The following is a 26,773-nucleotide window of genomic DNA, read 5'->3' on the forward strand; positions in this document are numbered from 1 at the left end:
ATCCTTTTTAAATGAGATCTTGAATTATCTTTTTTTTTTTACTGGGTAAGAAGTAGAAAAAACATTATTACATTTTGGAATAATCTCCACCAAAGCTATATAAGGCTACTTTTAGCTTTTGGACAAATATATAGGAAGTGATTCTACATACTTGGCGAGTTTTTTTTGTTTTTTTTTTGGCTTGGTGAGTTTTCTGTTAGTTGTCTTAATTTGTTTTTATTGGAGATGGTTTGCCGCCAAGCATAGAATGTAAAACTTCTAATTCTTTTCTGTATGCAGATGTTGGAGCGGATGTATTGGATTTAGCAGAAACAATGGTTGCATCTGCAGATGGTCTAGTTTATGAACCAGTAAGTTTGATTCACATGGTTTTTTGAAATACATGATTTGAGGAATTGTACCCTCGAAGACAGTTTTGATAGTTGCTTTTTAGTTTTGTCTAAAATAGTTTTTAGTATAATTCTTTTGTTTCAAAAGTAATCCATATTCTTTGTAATAAATTTGGGGGAAAAACAGAAAAGTTAGGTTATATACCAGAATCTTGAGGTGACCATTGTTAACATTTTGGATGTATTTTGGATGTGTCTAAGGTCTGTTTTATGACCTTTTTCTATATTTTTGTTACTACTTTCCAGTAGTTTCCTTTTTACTTTTCTTCTAGTATATATAGTGATGAGCTTTTTTCTTTTTCTCTAGTGATTTGGGCACTTTTATGTCCTCTTTGTATTCTACTATTACCAAATTTAAGTATTTAAAATATGTGAACTGTATTTCTCTTACAGTCAAGAATAAAGCAGTATCTTTCTAAGAGGAGAAATTTCATAGGCATTACTACTTCCTTCCTCCTTTACGCCTCCATTTCCCACAGCGTGTGAAATGCTGACATTTTCTTATTATCGTCAAAGCACAAGTTGAATATAACATTATTGATTTATCAGAAAATATCGTCACATTTCAGTGGCAGATACGGTGATAACGAGTCATGATCAGAACTAGCCCTAAAGAAGCTTTTGAGAATAAGCATGAGGACCTCAGCAACTTTTAGTTGCGGACTGCTCTGTTGGCGTGGTGGTACTTGTATTTACACATGCATTCTTGAGTTCCTTTTTTTTTAAATCATTGACAATTGTGAACCCTTCTTTTAGCAAATTTGCAAAATGAAGAGTGAAGGTGAAGGACGGGGAGTAGAAGTGACTGAATGTATGGGGTTAAAGGAAAGAAAATGAAGTCCTTGGCCAGTTTTGATTATTGAATTAATTTTAGTGTACAGCTACAAACTTGATATATGCCTTTTGACATACACATTTTAAATAGAAATTTCTACAGAAGCAGTAACTTTGTTATTGCCACTCTGACTCTACTTTCTGACCCGTTTTGCCACTCAAAAAAATTGATATTGAAGTAATTTTTTATGAGCTTGGTTACCTTACAGATTCATATATGACAGCATACTACACTATTATCTGCTCATTTTGATCAAAGTGATTATTATTAGATACTTTAATATTTGTATTGCATTTATACTATCTTAAGAATACTTATTTAACTTTAACTTTTTTTTTTTTTAATTTTCTGCCATTCTTACCTTATCTTGTTTATCATTTTGAAGAGGTACTGTTTTTTCAATTTTTATTTTAGATTCATGGGGTACATGTGCAGGTTTGTTACCTCGGTATATTGTATACTGCTGAGGTTTTCGGGTATGACTGATCCCATCACCCAGGTACTGAGCATAATAACCAATAGTTTTTCAGCCCTTTCCCTTCTCCCTCCCTCTCCTCTCTAATAGTCCCCACTTTCTGTTGTTGCCATTTTTATGTCTATGAGTACCCAACGTTTAGCTCCCACTTATAAATGAGAACATATAGTATAAATGAGAACATATGGTATATGGTTTTCTGTCTTGCCGTTAATTTGCTTAGGATTATTGCCTCCAGCTGCATTCATGTTGCTGCAATGGATAGAAGTTTGTTCTTTTTTTATGGCTGCATAGTATTCCCTGGTGCATGTATACCACATTTTCTTTATCCCATTTACCATTGATGGGTACTTAGGTTGATTCCATGTATTCGTTATTGTGAATGGTGCTGCAATAAAGATAGGAGTACATGTGTCTTTTTCATATAATGATTTATTTTCCTTTGAGTATATACCCAGTAATGGGATTGCTGGGTTGAATAATACTCTAATTTGTTTGAGAACTCTCCAAATTGCTTTCCACATTGGCTGAACTAATTTACATTTTTACCAGCAGCATATAAGTGTTCCCTTTTCTCCACAGCCTCTCCAACATCTGGTTTTTGTTTTTTGGGTTTTTTTTTGACTTGTTAGTAATAGCCATTCTGACTGATGTGAGATGGCCTCTCATCGTGGTTTTGATTTTCATTTCTCTTATGATTAGTAACATGGAGCATTTCTTCATGTTTGTTGGCCACTTGTATATCTTTTGAGAAGTATATGTTCATGCCCTTTGCCCACTTTTTAATGGGGTTGTTTTTTGCTTGTTCAGTTGTTTAAGTTCCTTATAGAGTCTGGATGCAAAGTTTGTGACCATTTTCTCCCATTCTGTAGGTTGTCTGTTTACTCTATTGGTAGTTTTTGTTTTGTTTTCTGTGCTCTTTAGTTTAATTCGCTCCCACTTTTCAATTTTTGTTTTTGTTGCAATTGCTTGTGGGGACATAGTCATAAATTCTTTTCCAAGACTGATGCCCACAATGGTGTTTCCTGTGTTTTCTTCTAGGATTCTTATAGTTTAAGGTCATTTAAATCTTTACCCATCTTGAGTTAATTTTTGTATATGGTGAAAGATCTGGGCCCAGTTTCATTCTTCTGCGTATGGCTGGCCAGCTCTCCCAGTACCATTGATTGAATAGGGAGTCCTTTCCCCATTGCTTGTTTTTGTTGATTTTGTCAAAGATCAAATGGCTGTAGGTGTGCAGCTTAATTTCTGGATTCTCCATTCTGTTGAGGAGGGACTTTTTGAGATTTATTTTACGGCAAGAATATGTAGGTATGTTTTATGGATTATAGCATGACTGCCTATATCTTTCTGCTATTATCTTTTATTACCCATTTTCTCTGTTGCTCTGAACTGGGAAAATCCCTTTCACATGGGTTTTTCTATCCTATGAAATAAACTTGTTTTGGGCTCTTTCTCAATTTGGTTTCATTTGTATGTGGTCATGTATAAATTCATGAAAGTTTCCAACATATGAATGTTAATTTTAAATGATTTAAGAGATTGCATCCTCATTTTTATGTTTCTTTTGGACACTGAGAATTTCATGTTTATGTATTATAATCTTGAATGTATCCTCTAAAAGTCACTTACACTGTTAAAGCATTCTGTCTGTATTCTAACTGTTGTGGTCACACTCTTTTTTTTTTTTTGACATTTATGAGATGCCTGATTTTATCTTTTTTTCCCCCCCTACATCTCTTGTCTTTCTAGCTGGATTTTAAGCTTTTGAGAATCATTAATTTCATTCTTCTTTGTAGTTCTCAAAAATGTATTATAAAATGCTTTGCAGGTTTTAGGCAATAGTGATATGTTAGAATTATGCAGTTGGGACAGTATTGTTGACTGTTTTCATTGTAAACAGTTTCTGCCATCTCTTCTAGTAATTTATGGAGCAGGAAGATTTTATTTAAATTGTTATAATTAAAAGTTGTATCTTAATGAGAAAGTTAAGAACTTCTAAATGTTTAATTGTATACTTTTCATCAGTAATATTTAAAGTGTTTAACAGTGCTTTTAGGAAACTATTCATTCCTTTGTCCTAATTTATATAAAAGTATTTAAGAATTATTTTTAATATAAAATTATTAAAAATATAATTTTAACTTAAATATTTTTTCATTCATTATTTTAATATGCACTCTGAATATTAAAAACCTAGCCCTGATAACTTTACTAGTTTATAAGCCATGATCATACAATGTGCTATGATGGTTACTATTCTAGTATTTCTATTGCATTTAGTTACTATTTAAAGACAAGAAAAATTTTTTGAAGGTGGGAAATTAAGGAATCTGCTAGAGCTGAGTTTGTGTATTGGTTGTTACTTACTATCTGTGATTTTGGAAAGTTTGTAACTTTTTGAGCTCCTGCTTCCTCCTGTGTAAAAGGGGAAGAGGAGTAACAAATTCACCAGGTTGTTAGGGAGGTTAAGTGAGAAAATGAATTAGCATAGGGCCTAGCAAAGTAGTTTCTTTATACCTTTGTGCTAAGTAAACATTGTACAAAGAAGGTTATAGAATTCAAAGGAAGAATCATAGAGTCCCCACTGTCAATCATTTTATTTATACATTAGCTGGAGAGTAACTGCAAACAGCCTTATTGGTGTGTTCTATAGATGTTAGCATTTTCCTTGTGTGCTATCATGTGAAAAAGGTTTGGTAGCATGCTTTAGGCAAATTCATCAGGAGGTATAATCAAAGTAAACGTCAGAAAGATTGGGACAATTTAACGTGGAGCATATAGTTGTATAAAACTTAGACATGAGGCTCACAGTTATGGGAGAGGCAGGTTCCAGATTGATAAAATTAAATTTAAAAGTCACAGAAGTAGTGCTGTGAACTAGGACTAGAAAAGTAGATTTTTTTTTTTTTTTTGAAACGGAGTTTCACTTCGTTGCCCAGACTGAGTGCGTTGGCAGAATCTCTGCTTCCTGCAGCCTCCGCCTCCTGGGTTCAAGTGGTTCTTGTGCCTCAGCCTCTTAAGTAGCTGGGATTACAGGAGTCCACCACCCGCTGATTTTTTTTTATTTTGGTAGAAACAGGGATTCACCTTGTTGCCCCAGCTAGTCTCGAACTCCTGAGCTCAGGCAATCCGCGCATCTTGGCCTCTCAAAGTGCTAGGATTACAGGTGTGAGAGCCACCATGCCCGGCCAAAAAGTGGATTATTGTTGCAAAATTAAATTGTGGATATAGCTACTATGAGAAGTTTGCATATTTTTCTCTGACTCTACAAGTAGCCCTGTCTGACTTTGATCATACCTAGATAAAATTTCTTAAGTAGTCCTTTGTTGATCAATGCATTTGGGAATTACTGTGCTATTTTTAAACTCATTTCAAAAATTGTTGATTTTATTATGGTGTTTTACCAGCAAGAATTTGGGCTTTGGATGCTTGAATATAACTCTGTATGTCATTTTCTACCCCAATACTTGTGAATTTCATGCTAGCATCATTTAAATGATTTTAAGCCCCAAGATACCATTTTGTACATATGATAAATTGTCAACTTGCATATATTCCTGTAAATGTCGATAACTGTAACAGGAAAATATTTGTGATTCGTAAAATTTCTTTATGCTATTTTTCAGTAAAGATAGCACATTGAAATTTTAATTTGACCTATAGAAGTTGAATGTAAACCATGAATACTTGTTTTTAACAACACTATAAGTTTGTTTCTTGCTCAAAGAACAAATTTTAAAATTGTAGTGTAAAAGCCAATATAATTTGACAGTGCTAGTGATTATGTTTTCTTTCATTTCAGGCCGTATTTGATCTTTCACCACAGCAGAAAGAGTGGCAGAGGTAATAAGAGAACAAAGTATTGTGCTCCATAGAAATCTTAAGTCATATTTTGTCTATTGTAAACTATTTATGGACTAACACATTTCTCTAGGGATTTCTTTGGATGAATTATTAGCAGAATTTAGTATATAATATAATCTTTACAATTTCAAAAACCATCAGATCTTAAGAAAGTCATGCATAATCTTTTTTCTGGTAAACTTTGATTCATAAATTTTAGTTTTTATTTAAAATGGTATCAACATGTTTTTGATTACAAAAGTAATATATGATCATTTTAAAAATTCATTTGAATAGAAATGATACAAAGCAAGATTGTCCAGCCTGCGGCCCTACAGGAAGGCTTTGAATGTAGCTTAACACAAATTTGTAAACTTTTTTTTTTTTTGAGACAGAGTCTCACTGTCGCCCAGGCTGGAGTACAGTGGTGCAATCTTGGCTCACTGCAACCCCCGCCTCACAGGTTGAAGCGATTCTCCTGCCTCAGCCTCCTTAGTAGCTGGCGCACACTGCAGGCGCACACCAGCATGCCCAGCTAGTTTTTTGTATTTTTAGTAGAGATACGGTTACACCATGTTGACTAGACTGGTCTTGAACTCCTGAACTGAAGTGATCCGCCCACTTTGGCCTCCCAGAGGGCTGGGATTACAGGCATGAGCCACTGTGCCTGGCCACAAAGTTGTAAACTTTCTGAAAAAATTATGAGTTTTTTGTGATTTTTTTTTTTTTTAACTCATCAACTATAGTTAATGTGTTTTATGTGTGGCCCAAGATAATTATTCTTACAATGTGGCCCAGGGAAGCCAAAAGATTGGGCACCTAGATACAAAGTAAATGTAAAAGCCCCCTTCTCTTTCTGCAAACTAATGCCACTGATTAGCAGTAATAACCAGTAATAAGTTTCTTGGGTAGCCTTCTAGACAGACATTTTGTGTGTATGTATATAATATGTATATTATATATATTTCTGTGTATATATACAAAATTATGATAATTCTTACATATAATCCACATAATATATAGTATATAATTCTATATAGTTCTGATATATATGAGTATATTACATATTTTATAATATATAAAAGTTTATATATTCATTATATATTTTATAATATATTTATATATTTTATAATGTGTTGCCTATAAAAACATATAATTATTTATATACAGAAATATATATACAGAATTAAGTTGCTTTTTTCTACCTAACGTGATATTTTGGACTCATTTCTGTATATATAATGGTCTATTTTATGGATAGATTGTAGTTTATTTAATTGGATCCTTATTGATGGGTATTTAGATTGCTTTCAGAATTCTAATATTAAAAACAATACTCAGTGAACATTCTTGAACCTAATTCTGTATATGTTTGTGTGTTTGTGTATTTCTAGAAATAGATCTTTCTCTGAGGATATTTAACATTTTGATAGTGCCTATGTCCTCCTAAATTATTATTTCAGTTATACTCCAAAAGGCTAGAGTACTTGTTTCTGTACAACCTCACCAACAATGGGAATACCTACAATTTTAAAAAATATATGCCAGATTGATGGGTGAAAATTGGTACTATGCTTTTATTAATTAACATTTCTTTATGAATCAATTGACTGTCTTTGTGAGTTTTTTTCCTCATTTTGCATTTTTTTGTGAAAATGTTTGCCTATATGCCTATTTTGCTTGGTTATTTTTTTATAAGAATTATTTTTAAAGAAAATAGTTCTTTGTTATAAGTGCTTCTGTCTCCCACCCCCCATATATTGCTTTTTATTTTCTAGGTTATGTCTTGCACTTATAAAGGCTTTATATAGTTTAAGATTATTCCAAAATTTTTTTCTTTACCCATTTTTTTCTTTCTAGTCCCTAAGCATATTCCAAGGGTCTTTCTCTCTTAATTTCCAGTTTCACCACTTGAGGGAGTTTTTATATGAAAGTTGAAATTGAATGTCGGTGAACAAAAGCACTGAGTGTTAACTGTCTCTGGGCTCTTAGAATTTTTAGTAGAAAGCCATCCGCAGATGAAATACTTTACTTTGATCCAGAAACATTAAAGTGAGATTTCTCCTTTCATTTAGAATTTTTTTCAATGCTCGAAACTAGTAATAAGTGGGAGAAGAGATTGTATTTCTACTCTTAAGGTGATATAAATTTGCCATCATAGTAGTTTTCTGCATACCTTCATGTGTGGAATATAGGCTTGGGATATTTATTGACACAGTGAAGGCAGAAATTTTTTTCATAAACACATAATACATACATACATATACACGTATGTATAGTTTGTTGTCATCAAACTCCTTGATCACTGCCGTACTTCAAAAGTTGAACTCTTAATATACGAGACACACAGAAAAATGTGAAGATTTCCATTTCTGCTGGCACTGGATCCAAAGATTTTAAGTCTTCAAATGTCTGAATCTGAAGATGGGATCTGGCTTCTTGAAGCATCCTAGATTATCACGTTCTGATTCTAAAATTATTGAGTAGCTCTTGAATGGCCTAGAGATACCCAAGGTTTATATCTTCCTAACTAATGTGCATACCAAAGTGTTCTTTACTTCTGGAATTTTCTAAGAGATTTAAATTTTCTCTCAATTTATCTATAATACTTTCCTAAAATATTTAGGATCACAATTAATCTCTCTTTAAGTGTAAATTTCAAACCCTGGACAGAACCTTTCTGGTTTCTACTTTGTATGTCTAGATTTCAGATTTATTTTATTCCAAACTATACAGTATAAATATAACTTGTTATTTTAAATAGGTCTGTTTTACTAATTTTCTAGACAGATGATGCGTAAGCTTTTAATCTTCTGCTTGCACATCTGGAAAGTGCTTATTTTATCATTATGGTGGGATGGTAAAGTATTATGAGATTTACAGTTGCTTTCTTTTTGTGAGTACCTATGTTTATAACTTTTTCCCAAGTTACATATATGTATTTTTCTTTTAGAGTAGTTAGACTCACAGCAAAATTGAGCAGAAAGTAGTGTTCTCATATACCCGTCCCCCTGTGGGTTCCTCCATTATCAACATCTTGCATCAGGTTGGATATAGTTGTTATAATCAGTGAACCTATGTTGACACATCATCACCATAGTTTACATTAGAGTTCACTCTTGGTGTTGAACGTACATTCTGTGAGTTCTGACAAATCTATAATGACATGTATCTACCATACTGCCATACAGAATGATTTCACTGCTATTGGAATTATCTGTGCTCCACTTGTTTATTCTTCCCTTCCCACTGTGTATAATTTTTGTACTTACCAAGTTTGAACTTTACTACAGATGACTTGGAATATTAGTTATTTAAAGAAATAGAATTAAAAGAGATGAAATAGGACTACGTCTAATGGCACAAAGTTATTGCTGAAAATTGTAGGAGTTAACACAGCTCAATGGTAGAAGTATTGTAGAGAGAGAAATTCTTGTAATGAAAATGAGATACTTGTGGTATGAGTTTATGCTGAGTAACGTACCACTTCAAGTCCATCAAGTCTATTGTGTAGCCCCTTATTTGTCTTACTCTTTGTATCTATAGTATTTTGTTCAGTGTCTGACAAAGAAAATAATCTTGTAATTGTACACGTATGCATGAAAGATTAATTTAGATACTTAAGTGAGTAGAAGCCCTACTTTGGTGGTCCTGACTGCACATGCATTACTGATGGGATCAAACAGGCTTATGGAGCTCAGCTATTAGACCTCTAGCCGCCCTGCCTCACTTGCTTTCAAGGAAATGACCAAATAAAACTTGGTATGTTATTTTAGACTATGAAATCCTGTAATAATAAATGTATGGTTTAGCTAAGTCAGCTAAACATTGTCATTTTTGAATAAGTGTCAACTCTCTTTGTGTACCTTTCTGTAGTTCTAAACTATTGTTTGTTTCTTATTTAGGATGCTGCAGCTGATTCAGAGTAGGCTACAAGAAGAGCATTCACTTCAAGATGTGATATTTAAAAGTGCTTTTAAAAGTGCATCAACAGCTCTTCCACCAAGGTGAGATCAGTATTTTAAATGTGCAACTGTTTATTATGAATTTACTTTGACATAGTTAAAACTAAAGTGTTGGTTTAGTTTTCTGAATCTTATTTTTCTTAAGAAGGGGAAATAGAATCATTCTTTACTATAAAGACACCTTTTGCTCTTAAATTTATAGGCTGTGATTTTGATCAGAATTATCACAAATATTTATTTGCATTTAATTTTCTTTTTTATGCGTGGTATACCTCCATATAAAATTATATTGAGTTTTAAGAAAAATTAGTTTCATTTACTATTTTGAGGATCCATAAGCTTTGGTTAGAAACTTTATTTCACGTTTTTGTATTTTAAAGATTAGAGACTGGGAGCAGTGGCTCACGTTTGTAATCCCAGCACTTTGGGATGCCAAAACGGACGGACCATTTGAGGTCAGGAGTTCGAGACCAGCCTGACCAATGTGGTGAAACTCCATCCCTACTAAAAATACAAAAAAATTAGCCGGGCGTGGTGGGCGCATGTACGTAGTCCCAGCTACTCAGGAGGCTGAGGCAGGAGAATAGCTTGACCCCAGGTGGTAGAGGTTACAGTGAGTCAGATTGTACCACTGCACTCCAGCCTGGATAACAGAGCAAGACTCTGTCTCAAAAGAAAAAAAAAAAAAAATTAGTGGATATTTGGAAATGCTATAATCATAAACATAATAAAAATGTGCAAGATTTTACATTTGCTTACTAAGAAAATGTCATTGTCTCTTTGAACTTAGGTGGCTTACCTTTCCTTTACCTCAATCATATTTCTGCCCTCCCTCCCTCTCCCTGCTACAGTACCAGAAATAAATGAAGAAAATGTCTTTTTGGACTAATTCTTTTGTTTTAGTCTTCTGTCACCGGACTTAGTCCTCTGGCTAGAGTTGAAGAACCATGGAATTTCAAATTTATGTAAATGTAACAGATATTAAATAAGTATTTTTTTCCCAGTTCATAGATGTGTAATTTTTATAAATGTCTAGATTTCAGGAAACTGCTATTCTATTTTTAACATTTAGAATATTACCTAAAAAATGATCTTTAGGGATTTTTTTTTTCTATACACATTTTTCTCATCATAAAATGGTAACTATGTTGAATGTGCTTTAAATAATATATCTTATTTTAACAGAGAAGATGATTCATCACAGTCTCCAGATGCATGCAGAATTCATGGCCATCTATATGTCAATAAAGTAGCAGGGAATTTTCACATAACAGTGGGCAAGTATGTTCTTTTCACTTACTGGAAATACTTTAAACAAAGTTGGAGCTTGGTTAAAAGTAAATTCTAGCCAGGCAGGGTGGCTCACGCCTGTAATCCCAGCACTTTGGGAGGCCGAGGCGGGTGGATCATCTGAGGTCAGGAGTTCGAGACCTGCCTTCCCAACATGTCGAAACCTCATCTCTACTAAAAATACAAAAAATTAGCTGGGCGTGATGGCAGGCGCCTGTAATCCCAGATACTCGAGAGGCTGAGGCAGGAGAATTGCTTGAACCCAGGAGGCAGAGGTTGCAATGAGCCGAGATTGTGCCACTGCACTACAGCCTGGGCCACGAGCGACACTGTATCAAAAAAAAAAAAAAAAAAGCGAATACTTTGCTAATCAAATAACATATAGCTAACTACTAGAGGAATGCTTAAAATACTGTATATATGTATTTTTAATGTCTTGAGATTGTTGTCTGGGGCTTCAGTCTCAGGATAGAGAAAACTACTAACTTTAAAAACTACTTCAAAACAAAAGTAAAGCAGTCATGTCATGTGTTGTGTATTAAAGTAATTGAACTGTAGGTAAATATCAATTACAACCTTCTACTTGCCAGGTTTTAGTAGCCAGAGAGCTCTTACCTAGACATTTCATTAATTTGTTCATTTTTTTTTTGGTATGGTATTAGGTTTTTGTCTTAACGTTTTGGTGGTCCTCATCAAAACGTAATTCCTGACTAATCCTAGACAAGTGTTTTGATAAAGTTAGAAATTAGCAGTGTCTAGAATATAAAGTTAAATTAGGTAAACGTTAAGGAAAAATATGAGCAGCACCCAGCACAGAAATTGTCATAAACATTTGTTAAATTTTTGAGTGAATAAATAGATCCATTCGTCTTTCCCTCCCATCCTCTTTTCCATGTAGAGTGCTGAACTGAACAATTCTTTATTGTACAAGACATTTTTTGAGTATTTGCTATGTGCAAAGTACCATGCTAGAAACTAAGGATAAACAGTGAAGAAAAAAATAAAAGGCTTTTGCCCTTTTTAATTTATTTTATTCCAAACTGTACAGTATAAATATGACTTGTTATTTTAAATAGGCCTGACATTCTATAAGAAAATCCACACTTTAAGCAGTGAATACGTTAATAATTATTTAATGATAGTTGTATCGAGGCTGTAAAGGAGAAGTATGGCTGATAAGAGACTATTTAACAAGGTATTAAACTTATGCTGCAAGTCAGTTGAGCCCTTATTGAGGAAAACCTTTGAACACTAGGAGAAGAGGAGGAATTTAATATATAAAGGAGGGAAGGGCATACAGCAGGAAAGAGCATGGCTGGAAATTTTAAAATATATAGAGAGATAACATTAGATTTCTATGAAAAAGTATTTCAGTATTTACAATACTCAGATCAAACATTTATTTTTTTCTTCGTTATCTCTTGAAATTTATGTTTCGTTGTTTTGTTACCATTACCCATCTCCAACCCAGCCTGTTGCTGGGAACCTTGGAATGTCTTGAAATCGTAGCTTAAAGAAATTTGGAAGATTTTATTGCACCTTTGGATACAAACAATATTTTAGTCCAACACCAACTCAAAGAGAGAAATTTTGACAAATATTATATCAGACTCTATATTATGTCCCTTTTTAAAATTTGTTTTTGGTCTTTCCACAATTTTACTTTCCTTCACAGGTGGTAACTCATACTATCAGAGAGGCCAAATGGAAAAGCATTTGGTTCGTATCTTGTCATCTCAGGAATATCCTGTAAACCCACTCCTAATTTTTTAGTATTACATTTGTCAAGTTCAATATTGATCTTTTCCAAGGTTTCATATTACCTCTCAGACCCAATGTCAATCTCAACTGTAATATAAAAGAGTAATAAAAGGAACATAATTTGTAGCATAATTTGTATTTCAATATGCTTAAGTGTGAATACACTAGAAGACATAATGAAGTAGGCAGATGCTTACCACTTATATGTAGAATTTTTAAATATATAATAGCTACAAATGCAAACTGAAACAGATGTATTGGCTACTCAAATACCATGAGTGACATTTCCATTGATGAGATGATATTCAGAAATAGGAATACTTCTTTGTAATATTAAACAAAACAATATAAGCTTCCCTTAGTTTTCTGGGAGATTTAGTGTATACTAAAACGACAACAGGTACTTTATATAGCTAAATGGAGTTCAGTTCTAGACTCAGATTATTATAATAGACTTTTCATGTAGATGAGTATCTCTTAGAGCATTTGAAACTCAGGCGAAACCTGGGATGATTCTTTTTTGAATGAGACTGTCAGTTTCATTGTAGGATGCCTTGTTTCTGTGGCTGTTGTCCAGTAAATCCCAATAGCAACCCCTTCCCAATAATTCTGACAACTCAAAATGCCTCTCTTCACCCCCCAACAATTTTCAGAACAACTTTTCCTCCACTGAAAGTCGTCTGATAGGGCAGAAAATATTCCAGAAAAGAAACAGGTAAATTCTGAATATCCATCCTCCCTATGCAGAGTTTTAACAAGTGTCAGATAGCTACAGTCATGTGTACTAGGGTGATTTAATTTGATTTTTAAATTTAATTTTTTGAAGAAGATGCTCACATATGCTGTTATTTCATAAAATGAATACACCAGTTAACAAACAAACAAAAAAAGGAAATATTATTTAAAACAGCTCTCTCTTCCTCTCAGAGTAAAATCCTGGGTGGTGAGAGAGGTCATTGAAGTAAAATGTATAGGTTGAGCATCTCTTATCTGAACATCTGAAATTCAAAATGCTCCAAATTTGAGCATTGTCAACACAATGCTGAAAGGAAATGCTTAAGAGTGTTTCAGATTTCAAATTAGGGAGGCCTCTCTGGCAAATAAAATGTACATATTCTAAAATCTAAAATTTGAAACTTCTGATCCCAAGCATTTTGGATAAGGGATATTCAATGTGTAGTATTGTAATTTGGTTATTCAGAAAAACTCTGAATTTGTTTGTTTGAAAATAATAGTAGGAACACTGTTAGGCTGACAATATGAGTGGAGCTAGGAATAATTTATGACAGTAGACTTTCTTTTTAGTACTAAGCTTGAGGTAATATGCTTGACTGTGACCACAGAAGAATTTACGAGACCAAGCTACCAATCATTCCAGTGCATCAGGAAATGCTTTATTGAGCAGGGTTTTAGTATACTTTGTGTTGAATGTCAGTTAATACTTTTCCCTAATCATTGTATTGCCTTTTTTAAAGTGCCTGGTGTTTTGCTAGGTAACACATAGAACAAATTAAACAATGTTTAGACCTAGTATGGCATATTCTGAAACTTGACAATGGCGACAGACAGTTAATTGGTAATAAATAAAGAAAGAAGGCTCCTTTATGGAGAGTTTCTGTTTTCAGTTTTTTAGTTAATCGCTAGAATTGGTAACTGGGTAAAGCAGGATTGTGGTAAAGGAGATCTTCAAGGTGATTTTTAAATTTTTTTTTTAATCAGGAACAGGGAAGGATAATACTTATTTGTAGAAGTATAAAGATGTTAAAAGAACAGGTTAAATTTGAAAGATAACAGTGTATGACAGAACAAAGGTTTACTGCAGGGGTAGGCAAACTACAGCTTATATTCCAAATCCAGACTACTACCTGTTTTTGTATGGTTCATAAGCTAAGAAAGGCTTTCAAATTTTTATTTTTTAAATTTTATTTATTTATTTATTTTTTTTGAAACAGAGTTTCACTCTGTTGCTCAGGCTGGAGTGCAGTGACGTGATCTGGGCTCACTGCAATTTCTGCCTCCCAGATTCAAGTGATTCTCCTGCCTCAGCCGCCTGAGTAGCTGGGATTACAGGTAGCCCCCCACCACGCCCGAAATTTTAGTATTTTTAGCAGAGACAGGGTTTCATCATATTGGCCAGGCTGGTCTCGAACTCCTGACCTCAAGTGATCCATTTGCCTTGGCCTCCCAAAGAGCTGGGGATTACAGGTGTGAGCCACCTTGCCCAGCCATGGTTTTTAAATTTTTAAATATTTGAAAATAAATCAGAAGGGGTGTAGTATAATACATGAGAAATACATGAAAGTTAAATTTGTGTCCAAAAATAAAGTTTTATTGGCATATAGCCGTGCTCATTTGTTCATATATATGGCTGCTTTTGTATTACAGTACGACAGTTGAGTAATTCTGGCAGAGACTGTATATGACTTTCTCATTACTTTGTACTTTGGTATACTGTGAATTGCAGTGATGCAGTTATAATTTGACAGCATTGAAAGTGCTGTGTGTATTCCTGTCCTGCAGCAGTTTATTTATTTATTGTAATACTATGTTAAAAAAAAAAGAAATATGACTTCAAATGTTGCATTTTTTAAAGCACAGTGGACTATGGATTATTTGATCAAATTTGGCTGCAGAACATGACACTAATTGTGCTGAAAAGAATACAGTATATGTTGATGGTGCCAGACTGATCATTCATCACAGTATTACCAACCTGTAAAAAAGCAATGGTCAGAAAAATTAGAAAATTAAAAATGGAATATCCAAACACTAGAATTTTATAAAAAGTGAAAACGAAGCTGTAATCTTTAAGTGCCTCATTGTTTAGCAAGTAAGGAAAGTCATCCAACCATTGATAAGTCTTTGAAGCAATGTTTGACTGCCAAAGCTAAAGAAATGACTCCAGAGAAAATAAATTTGCTTTAGACAATTAGATGACTAGCCTTCTTCAAGAAAAGTGTTCCAGTAGATGAGGACATTGAGAGCAGTATCTAATAGCCAGTTCAAAAACAAACCAGGAGATTTTGAGTAGTTTCTAAATTCTTGATGAGTGGGCAGATGTTACTAGAACTGCTTATTGTTTAATCGAGGAATCAATGCTGAATTTGAAGTGATTGAAGAATTAGTATCTATGAATCACCTGCTTGCAACAAAAACTATAGGCAAGAATATTTTCATAGAAATTGAGAGAACACAAATTCAGTACATCCCGAAGTGGAATCTGGTTGGTATATGTTACAAATGTATTATAACTGATGGTGGTGTGTGGAGCAGAAAAAGGCCTACTTGGATGCCTTTCAAACCTTGTGAAAATGTAGTGTTTAATGCCTGTTGTTATCCATTGTATCATCAGTAGTACTTTGCAGGAAATATTTGAATTCATTATGTATTTTAAACTGGTGTGTCAATAGTAAACTTCATTTGCTCTCCTGGACCTAAATATTGACATTTCCATGGTTTTTTTTTGGTCAGGTATAAAAACTAAATATTCCATCTTGCCCTACTACATAGCAGTTTGATGGCTTAGCAGTACATTTTTTGAGCTCAGTGCCAAGATTGGATTTTTTCTGAATGAGAAAACTTCCATCAGTTACAATTACTGAGCAAGGAATATTTTTGGAAATTAAGTTTCATGCAGACTTAATAATGTTTAATGAATTTAGCTTAAAAGTATAAGGCAAAACCAGTTTTTGTGAAATTTATATTGTAGTAAAGTTGTTTCAATGACTAGTGATTTTGAGTGGTTTCTTTTACTTTTCATGCCTTGATAGCGTTTGCTGTCAAAAGTTAAAGCAAGAATGTAGACTCATTCTCATACTTGAATATATTTTCTGACTTTTCAAACTGTAGTTCCAGAACTTCAGACATTGATGCAAATACAAAGGAAATTTCCATGTTTCAAATTCATTTAACTGCGCAATTGAGGAAATTATGCTTTAATTTCGATTGGAAGTTATTAATCTGCAATATAATAACATGTTTATAGGTAAATAAGTGTTAGGAGAAAAATCTACTGGCATTCTGTAAGTGTCTTTCAAGCAATGAATATGCTCAGCTCATACTCGTGGGTTAATTTTTCAAAGATGAAATACTTAAAATGTCGTTATAGATCATCATCATCAGATAAAGATTTATGGTCAGTTTTGAAAGTAGGGAACATTCCAAACCCCAGTTAAACAAAGTGTAATCTCCCTGCAAAACAGTTGTATTACAAAAAAAAAAAGGACTCATTACTATTATATCAATGAAAAATTTGTGAAAATTTGCTTTTTCTCATTATGTAACTACATAATATACTTGATTTTGCATCTTGGTCCACAAAGCCTGAAGTATTTACTATCTGACTCTTTACCAAAAATGTTTGCCAACCTCCAGCAGTTTATTGCATTGCTGAGATGGTATTACTTTAATATTGTTTTTTCTCCTTTCAGGGCAATTCCACATCCTCGTGGTCATGCACATTTGGCAGCACTTGTCAACCATGAATGTAAGCAGTTTCTGACTTTTTTTCAGTAAAGACGTACTTGAAAAAATACTATTTTTTAAAGTGCAGGTGCAGTGTAGTTGAAAGTGAGCTGTTTTGAAAACATATTCATCCAAAGGAAAAAATAAATTTTTAAATTGATTTACTTTAATCTGCATTTGTATTTGGTCATGGCTCAGAGTTGCTGAGGTTAGGGAGGAAAGTCTAGTGTACTTTTTATAACTTTGACACATTTCTGCTAATTTTTAGGGATAATGAAAAGAATACATTTGCAGTTTATTTCAATTTGCAAATTGAAATATGTATATATAGACACATATAAAGTATTCAGGTTAGTTTGGTATCATGATTGTCATAAGACTTAAGTTTTTAAAGTCTGCTTTAGAAGACAAAACAAGTATTGGATTCCAGAAAAAATTAGTTTGGTCACATTAAGCAATAGTGTGTATTAAAAATATATCTGATTAGTTTTACTATATGGCTACATGGACATCATTCCAATTCTAACAATACAGTCCTGTTACTATATGATGATTTGGAAAAGGAAAGATGTATATTTTTGGCTTTCATTATTATAGTAATATTTTCTAGACGTTAAATTTTATATAATTACAAAATTTGAGGTGTAGCATTTTGTCCGAATTTATTTTATACATTTAATTCACATGTATTTACATTTATTTTTCTCAAAGTAATGTGGCTTAAAATGCTGTATTATTATCCTTGCAGATTTTAAACATTTTCATTTGAGAATAGATAAGGACCAGTCTGTAACATGTAATTTCGAATAATATAATTTCTCTGCTAAGTTGTTTTTATTTTTTGCCTTTTAGCTTACAACTTTTCTCATAGAATAGATCATTTGTCTTTTGGAGAGCTTGTTCCAGCAATTATTAATCCTTTAGATGGAACTGAAAAAATTGCTATAGATCGTAAGTATTTAATATTACTGTTGGATTTTATGTGTAGAAAATTTTGCTTATAACCTGAATATTAATACCTTTTTAATGTCTTCCTAACTACTGTGTAAAGATAATCTTTAAGTGGTTAGTGAGTGAGATGTGTGTGGAGAGAATTTGTCCTATTAGTGGATGAAATTTGAATATTCAAATATGAGCCATAGAACAGAATAAAGAAATTCAAGTTAAAAGATGAAGTAGTTAAAAGGCAGAAGGAATTCAATATAATCAGTAGAAATAGATGAAAAGTTAATACGTTAATAGGGCATAACTGCACTTTTTTGTATTCACCAAAGAAAGAATAAGAATGAAAGAAAACTTCAACATTATGAGAAGAATTTTCTTCGTTGTATAATATAGGTTCAAAGTTTTAAAATGCATATGTGTCATTTTAGAAACCTCTCTGGAGAGTTTTACAAACACCAGAAACCTAGTTATTCTGGAATGGTTTGGTTATTAACATAGAAGGAGTACATCGTAGCACAGATAATCTTTTTAAAATGTTCTTTTAACCTTCTGCTCCATTTAAAGAATCAAGTCTATCCAAATATGGAAAGATACTTTTCTTAGCTTTTTAGAAAGTTGTCTGTTTTCTGCAAGTTTTTGATTGCCTCTTTCTAAAATAGGCATGTTATATACCATGTTCCAGCTATTAGACATTTAAAGGACTCCTGAAGCTTATTCAGCTAGTAGGAATTCTGTCCTTTGTAAAATTGTAATTAAGGATTTAGTTTTTTATTAAGTAGATTTATTAGTATTCTATTTAGATTTATTCATATTCTTTTTAGCAGTGTTATAATCATATATTAAAGATGTTTAGAATTTAGAATACTGATTTACATTTATGAATATTTTATGTTCATGTGGGAATGTTTCCCTTCGGGAAAGCTGAGTGTACTAAATTTAGAAATGTGTGGATGGAAACATTTTGAGATTTATAAGCTTTAGTCAGTATAATCTAATCTGTAATCTAAGCGTATGTTAATTCTCCTCTGAAATGAATTGCATGTTACCTGAGAGATGCTCATTTGGAAACATACTGGTCGATGCTTTGTTCCAAGATGAACAAGTTAAAATGAACTACAAATTTTTGTACAGAAGCTCTTCTAAATATAAACAAGTTAATTTTCAAAATACTGTTTTTAAGTGCACTTCTTTATAAATTGAGAGAAACTAAGAGGTATTTAGAGTCATATTCTGAAATGCTGTTAGGTGAGTATCATCAGGTTATTCAGAGCTTTAAAGCAGTTTGTATACTTTTCTCCTCCGTAATATATGTTTCATTCGGCCTCTTTTTCCTAAAAGAAAAACATCACCATTACATATCTGCTGTGTCAGGTACCTATCCCTTTCCTGATGTTCTCCAGAAGTATTGCAAGGGTTACTTAACAATTAACATCTTTAACGCAGTGCAGATTTGGATAAACAAGATAGACATAGTCCCTGCCCCTCATAGAGCACACATTCATATAGGGAATTAGATCTTTAGGTAATAAGTGTTAGGGCAAATGGCTCTAAACAAAATAAAGGGGATTGCTTATGATATGAGAAAGGGCATGGAAGAGGCTGTGGTATTTGAAAAAAAACTTGAGTGAAGTAAGTGAGCCAAGCGATGATCTTTTTGAGAGCATTGCAGGCAGCTTTATGATTAATGAAGCTGATAGAAATAAAACAATCTATATGTGCTGCCACAAACTGGTTAACCTAACTCCATACTCCTCCTACTCTGCCAGCTTCCCAAATGGCAGGGATGGCTCACTTTCCTAATGGTAGAGAGGTAGATATGTATGTCTTAAAGACAGAGCTGTTTAAAAGAGAGAATGCCTATACTATCTAGTTCAGTGGCTTAGCCACACATGATTACTTTCTGCAGATGAATCATTCCTTCCATGAGTGAGAGAGAAGTGGAGAGAAAGGTCAAAGCTTTTACTCTTTTATGTACACAGGAGTGCAAGCTTCTATTTAAATCTGGGATAATTTTTTCTGCTTAAATTTAAAACCGTGCTCCCCTTGAGTGAAACCGCCTGGATTCAAGTTCTCACTCTGCCACTTAATAACTTGGACTTTGGCCTGTTTCTTAACATCCCTCTACTTGAGTTGCTTCATCTCTAACAAAAGGATAATAAAAACATTTACTCACTTATTTAGTTGAACCTGTAGATAGATGTATCTATTTATAATTTTTCCGGAGAATTCTCTAGACCTAGAGAATTAACGTGTTTTATATTATGTGAATGGGTAATTGTTTACAGTTAATTAGTAATTGGCAAATACTGATATTTAAAACTTGTGTCAAACTTAGAAATGCCTAATGACTACATAAAAATGATCCTTTTGATTACACAGTAACCCCAGGCCATCATTGAGTAGTTTCTTTAGTTTTCTTCCTACTGTGATATCAGTTCCTTGTATTTATTCAAAGGCTAGCTAATTTGATTTTGGTGTAGTGTATATCTTAAGATATTAGTAGAAACTGAAAATGTGTCTTGTGGTGGTTATTCTCTTATAATTTTATTTTATTCTTAGTTTCTGTACTGTAAAGAAATGCTGGCCAAGCGCAGTGACTCACACCTATAATCCCAGCGCTTTGGGAGGCCGAGGCAGGAGGTTCACTTGAGCCCAGGAATTTGAGACCAGCCTGGGCAACATGGCAAAACCGTGTCTCTACTAAAACCGAAAAAAAATTAGTTGGGCTTGGTGGTGTGCATTGTAGTCCCAGCTATGCAGGAGGCTGACGTGGGAAGATTGCTGGAGCCCAGGAAGTTGAGGCTGCAGTGAGCCATGATTGTGCCACTGCACTCCAGCCTGGACGACGGAGCGAGACCCTATCTCAGAAAAAAAAAAAAAAAAAAGCTACTTTTTCGTATTTGATAAAAGGATAATAATGATTATAAGGAATATTTAACTAAGTCACTAGTTCATTTTTCTTAAACATCTGTGTTGCCCATCTTATGCTTACTGAGAATTTTTTTTACTGAGTATAAATATGTTGCTTTCATTGGTTCTTTCTTTAAAAATTTTTTTTTGTTAGACATTAAGTTGTGTATAACATTACATTTCAGATTAAATGTTTTTATTTTTTATTTGTTTGAGACAGGTTCTTGCTCTGTTGCCCAGGCTGGAGTGCGGTAGCACAATCACGGCTCACTGCAGCCTTGACTTCCTGGGCTCATGTGATCCTCCTACCTCAGCCTCCTGAATAGCTGGGACCCAGAGGTGCATACCAGTATGCCCAGCTAATTTTTAAATTTTTTGTAGAGACAGGGTCTAGCTGTCTTGACCAGACTGGTCTCAAACTCCCAGACTCAAGCAATCCTCCTTCCTTAGCCTCCCAAAGTGCTGAGATTACAGGTGTGAGCCACCACATCCAGCTAAATTTCAGGTTAAATGTATTTAGTAGAAGAATCTATTTGGCAGTAGTTTGTTGCTACTGAATTCAAAAAAGTTTTTTTTTTTTTTTTAATATTCTAGACAACCAGATGTTCCAGTATTTTATTACAGTTGTGCCAACAAAACTACATACATATAAAATATCAGCAGACACCCATCAGTTTTCTGTGACAGAAAGGGTAAGTTGAATCCAACCGGTAAAATAAGTTGGTGATTTCTTTAAAAAGCATTTTAAAGTTTCCTGGCTACAAAATAAGGTGGCATTTTACTTGCTGTCTTCCCTCATTTAAAAATCTGTGTAAGTTTTGAAATGAATTAATGTTTTATTTTAAATCAGAAATATATTAGAAATGAATATTAGTATATTCTAAAGCAATAAAAGTAGATATTAAAAAATCTGAAATGTTTTCTATTGCATTAAGACTTAAAATTGTTAAATTGTGATGGCCTTAATTATTTCATTCTTAATGTCTTAATTTTGTAATGTGTTTTCTCATAAATTGATATAAGCAGTTCTTGATCTGGCAGCAGATTCTTTGAATTCTATGTTATTTATTTATTAAAAATGTACTACCTTTTCTGGGCATATGCGGTTATCATGGATTAGATAACAAATTTAGAGGGTTTGCCTTCCTAAATTAATGCTTTGTATTCATCTGATTGTGATGAAGAACATTCCACTAGCTCAGAGTGGTATGGCCATATAAATAAATACTGACAATGATGAGCAAAGGTTTGGAATTGGACAGTTTAATAGATTTCTCATCTACTTTGGGGTCATGTTTGCTTATTTTTCTGTTTGAATGGTGAGTATTCAAACACTTGTATCCAAAAGAATTCTAAGGCAAAATTTAAGTGCTTTAAAATTTTTGCTTTCCTTTATATAGTGTTTTCTTTTACTAGCCTTATAACTCATGATGACCATGCCCTCAATAATTGTGGAATTTGTTTTGTTCTTATGAGCTTAGGTATTGAAGTTTTTAGGGGTGAAGTGTCATGTGTCTATAGCTTTTCACTTGGCATGGGGAAAGTACACGTTCATATAACTGCATATATATGTATAGGTATGTGTGTATATACACTCACAAAGAAACTAGGTAAAGTTTATACAAGAACATATTGTGCTTTTCAACATTTCTTTAAGGAGTAGGGAGATTCCATTTCTCACCTGTAAGACTGGCAAACACCTGAAGGACAATACATATAGTTGACAAGACTTTGGGGAAAATAGGCAAACATGTAGTGCTATGGGGATGCAAAGTGGCATAATCTTTGTGGAAGGTAGTTTAGCAGTACCTGCAAAAGGACATATGCATTTACCCTTTGACTCAGCAATCGCACTTCGAGAAATCTATTCCAGAGATACAGTAGGCAAAAATATAAAAATGTGTGTTTCAGGCTATTCATTACATTGTTATCTGTAATAGTAGAAGGTTAGAAACAACCCAAATGGTACATCTACACACTGGAGGAAGATGCAATTGTTAAAAATCAAATGAGAAAGATCTCTATATACTGATACGAAACATCTCCAGGATATATTTTTAAAATAACAAAACCAAAATATATATATATATATATATATATATAATAGAATCCCAGGGCATTTGATTGTTGAAGGATGTGTTTATAGATAGGGTGACTGAAATAGTTTTTTTAACTTAAAAAAGAATGGAGTAACTGGGTTTGGTAAAGTGCACAATATGGGGTGGGAGGGAGAGAGCTGGCATTAATTAGTCCTGGAACGCAAAGTGAATCATTATTAGTCTTTCATTATGTAGATGCCCTGATCCTTAAAACAGTTTCTACCCTTATAGGTAGTGACAGTATATTTATAACTCAGCATGATACTGAGCATTTTAGAGCTTTAAGACATAGTCACTTTATTGGAAACTTGATCAGTTGGCTTATAAGGTTGTATTGTGCTAGTAATAGGGAAAGGGTTTTGTAATGCCCTACATAAAACTGTTTTAATTTCCCTTGGTAGTAGTTAGCTTCATTATTTGTATTCCTAAAGGTTGCAGTTTAGTTACAGCATGAGGGACATGCCATATATTTGTAAGTTCTTGAGCTCAGTAGAAAACTTGTATCTAAGGTGATCTTTTTGAGGAAAAAAGAATGATTCTGCTCTTTTGATAGTTTCAAAAGCTGATTGCACAAAGAATACAAAATAATTTGTCTCTGAAGAGCTTAGTCTAGTAGGACAGTTCATAAGGAAATGTGGATGTCCTTCTTTTACAATAGGGCTGCAGGGCTTAATATTGAATATATGTAAGTAACCAGATGACATGAATTCTGTTTCTTTCTTCCTCCTGTTTCTCCCCTTTTGCGTCCCTTTTAGGAACGTATCATTAACCATGCTGCAGGCAGCCATGGAGTCTCTGGGATATTTATGAAATACGATCTCAGTTCTCTTATGGTGACAGTTACTGAGGAGCACATGCCATTCTGGCAGTTTTTTGTAAGACTCTGTGGTATTGTTGGAGGAATCTTTTCAACAACAGGTTAACAACCATTTCCTTTTTGTCTAATTTCTTTTAAAAGTGTTGCTTACACTTAAGTTGCTTCTTCTCAAAGGGGCAAGAAGTATACTGATTTTCATGTTTTGGTATTTAAGTAGCTTTTTCTTTAATTACAAACTCCGAAATTATATTGACTAACCAGTAAACATAACTAATTTCATTGTATTCAATGAAGTAAGGTAGATTATATAATGGTGAATTAGAAAGATCCTGGGTATTAACATCAGATTGAACTAGAATTGAATGTAAGTTCTGCCATTTACTTGGTGGTAGCCTGGAATAGATCACCTACCTTTTTTGAGGTTTTCTAATCAGTAAAAGTAGCAATAATAATATATAATTTGCAAGTGTGCTGTAGAATTAAATATGAAAATGCCTACAAGGCATTTTATACAGTATGTAAAATCATATGTTACAGTACTTTGAATTATACAATACATGAAACTAGATTTATAATCAGTGATGTGTTTATGATTTTTGTCCTGAATCCTGGAATAATTCACTAAGATTATTTGTTGAATTGTAATGATGAAAATTGGGAGTTAAGTACAATACAGGAAAAGGAAACAATTCTATTTTCATCTTCAGTCCTTATTCAGTATTAGATGGAGCTGGGTAGTTTATTATACTTAGAATCATGTTTTTAAATGAATGAATAGCTTTTCTTTGGAAATTCTTTGTTAATACTTCATTACAGTCTATTTAAATTTGTGTTGTTGACATCATTTATTTTCCAAAATTGTATTGGTTTGGGAAAACCTTGAAAAGATTGTGTTTAGGCCAGGTGCAGTGGCTCACACCTATAATCCCAACACTTTGGGAGGCCAAGGCTGGCAGATCAACTTGAGACCGGGAGTTCCAGATCAGCCTGGCTAACATGGCAAAACCATGTCTCCACTGAAAATACAAAAAATTAGCTGGGCATGGTAGCACATGCCTGTAATCCCAGCTACTTGGGAGGCTGAAGCACAAGAATTGCTTGAGCTGGGAGGTGGAGGTTGCAGTGAGCCAGGATTGTACTACTGCACTCCAGCCTGGGTGATGGAATGAGACATCTCAAAAAAAAAAATAATAATAAAAGATTGACATTGATTGTGCTCAGATCATGAATTATGTGGCCTTGCGATTTTGAAAAGAAATCCATTTGTTTTTAAATCTGTCTTGATTATTTTTTAACCATAGAAGTGAATAATGCAAACTGCTTTATTTTCTTCCATAATCTATTCCATTATAGTTATTTATTCTTAAATAACAGTTTAGGAAATAATTAAAAGCATAAACTTATTGTTTATTACAGGCATGTTACATGGAATTGGAAAATTTATAGTTGAAATAATTTGCTGTCGTTTCAGACTTGGATCCTATAAACCTGTCAATTCTGTAAGTGGTATGGTATACATGGTGCTGATCTCTAAATCTTAGAATCATTGTTAAGTCTATGGGCCGGTCATGGTGGCTCACACCTGAAATCTCAAGACTTTGGGAGGCCAAGGCGGGAGGATCGCTTGAGTCCAGGAGTTTGAGACCAGTCAAGGCAACATAGTGAGAGTCCCATTTCTACAAAAGATAGAAAAAATTAGCTAGGGAAGGTGCTGCAAGCCTGTAGTCCCAGCTACGTGGGAGGCTGAGGTGGGAGGATCACTTGAGCCCAGGAAGTTGAGGTTGTAGTGGGCTGTGATCGTACCCACACACTCCAGCCTGGGTGACAGAGCAGACCCTGCCTCAAAAAAGATGGAGAGAGAGAGAATAGTAGCTTTTGGTTCCTAGAAAGGATTGCCCAAAATAAAACCTTGTGTTTAGAGGAAAGAGTATAAGGAATAAAACTAATTCTTTGGTCTTTTCTTCCCTCCTTTTCTCTTTAGGTTCCTTTTGAGGATGGCCACACAGACAACCACTTACCTCTTTTAGAAAATAATACACATTAACACCTCCCGAGTGAAGGAGAAAAACTTTTTGCCTGAGACATAAAACCTTTTTTTAATAATAAAATATTGTGCAATATATTCAAAGAAAAGGAAACATAAATAAGCAGAAAACATACTTATTTTAAAAAAGAAAAAAAAGGAAAAAAAACCCAAACTGAAATTCTATATATGTTGTGTCTGTTACAAATGTCCTAGAAGAAATCTTGCAGCTAAACAGTGAAGAAGCCCAACTGGAGTATTGCTTTGAAGATGACGCCTTCTTATATTTTCACAGCAAATGGGTGGTATCAAAATCAGACATTGCTTCTTGGTGATAAAAAGCCTGAAGGAAATAAGTGAAACTACATCTATGGAAAAAAACAAACATTGAGAAGTACAAATGTTTGCATCCTTTTGTTTTTAAAAGATATGATGTCAGAATAAAATGTGGAAAACATATGGAAAACCAGTCTAGACTTTAAAGAATTGTGATCAGGTCACATTTTTAATAATAATAAAAAAAAGAAAAACAGGGACTAGTTCCTATGTTATAGCCATATTAATGTTAAGCCATATTAACAAGACCAATTATCCAATAATTTGGTCTTAAAAAGTAACTTCTTTGAACTCTGATTATTGACTTTATCTGACTGTTGAAGATAGAGTCTTAGAAGACTAAATTCTCACAGGGGCAGGTATGCAGGTGTTATGTAGCAAAGTTATCATTCACAAATAGTATATAGAATCTTATACAGGGGAAAGAAAGCACTTTTTTGAAAAAAGATGCCAAGTTTTTAATCTAATCATTATATTATTGGTATATTTTGGGGGACATAGGGTGAGTTATAAAAAAATCCACTACTGATGGTGAAAATTATCAGTTTGGAAAACATTAAGAGAAAAATAGGATATTTTATATATGTGGTGAGTGGAGAACAGGGTAACTTTAAATGA

The 26,773-nt window shown here is 33.5% G+C and overlaps 1 protein-coding gene across 2 annotated transcripts in view; it reads left to right on the forward strand.

Annotated features, from left to right (window-relative positions):
* The window catches only part of ERGIC2 (ERGIC and golgi 2), a 40,296-nt gene extending 14,096 nt beyond the window's left edge, over positions 1–26,200 (forward strand). The window contains exons 5-14 of one of the 2 annotated variants that reach the window (XM_033222541.1): positions 280–350; positions 5,505–5,545; positions 9,451–9,552; positions 10,696–10,791; positions 16,992–17,047; positions 17,878–17,976; positions 21,475–21,572; positions 23,735–23,897; positions 25,213–25,295; positions 25,778–26,200. In XM_033222541.1, the coding sequence (XP_033078432.1) occupies positions 280–350; positions 5,505–5,545; positions 9,451–9,552; positions 10,696–10,791; positions 16,992–17,047; positions 17,878–17,976; positions 21,475–21,572; positions 23,735–23,897; positions 25,213–25,295; positions 25,778–25,840 (872 nt within the window). In that variant the 3' untranslated portion in view covers positions 25,841–26,200. The remainder of the gene's footprint in view (positions 1–279; positions 351–5,504; positions 5,546–9,450; positions 9,553–10,695; positions 10,792–16,991; positions 17,048–17,877; positions 17,977–21,474; positions 21,573–23,734; positions 23,898–25,212; positions 25,296–25,777) is intronic. The other variant, XM_033222542.1, reaches the window with a different exon arrangement.
* Positions 26,201–26,773: the final 573 nt, after the last annotated feature.

This window comes from Trachypithecus francoisi, unplaced genomic scaffold (assembly GCF_009764315.1).
Source record: "Trachypithecus francoisi isolate TF-2019V2 unplaced genomic scaffold, Tfra_2.0 Lachesis_group11, whole genome shotgun sequence".
Classification (NCBI taxonomy): Eukaryota; Metazoa; Chordata; class Mammalia; order Primates; family Cercopithecidae; genus Trachypithecus; species Trachypithecus francoisi.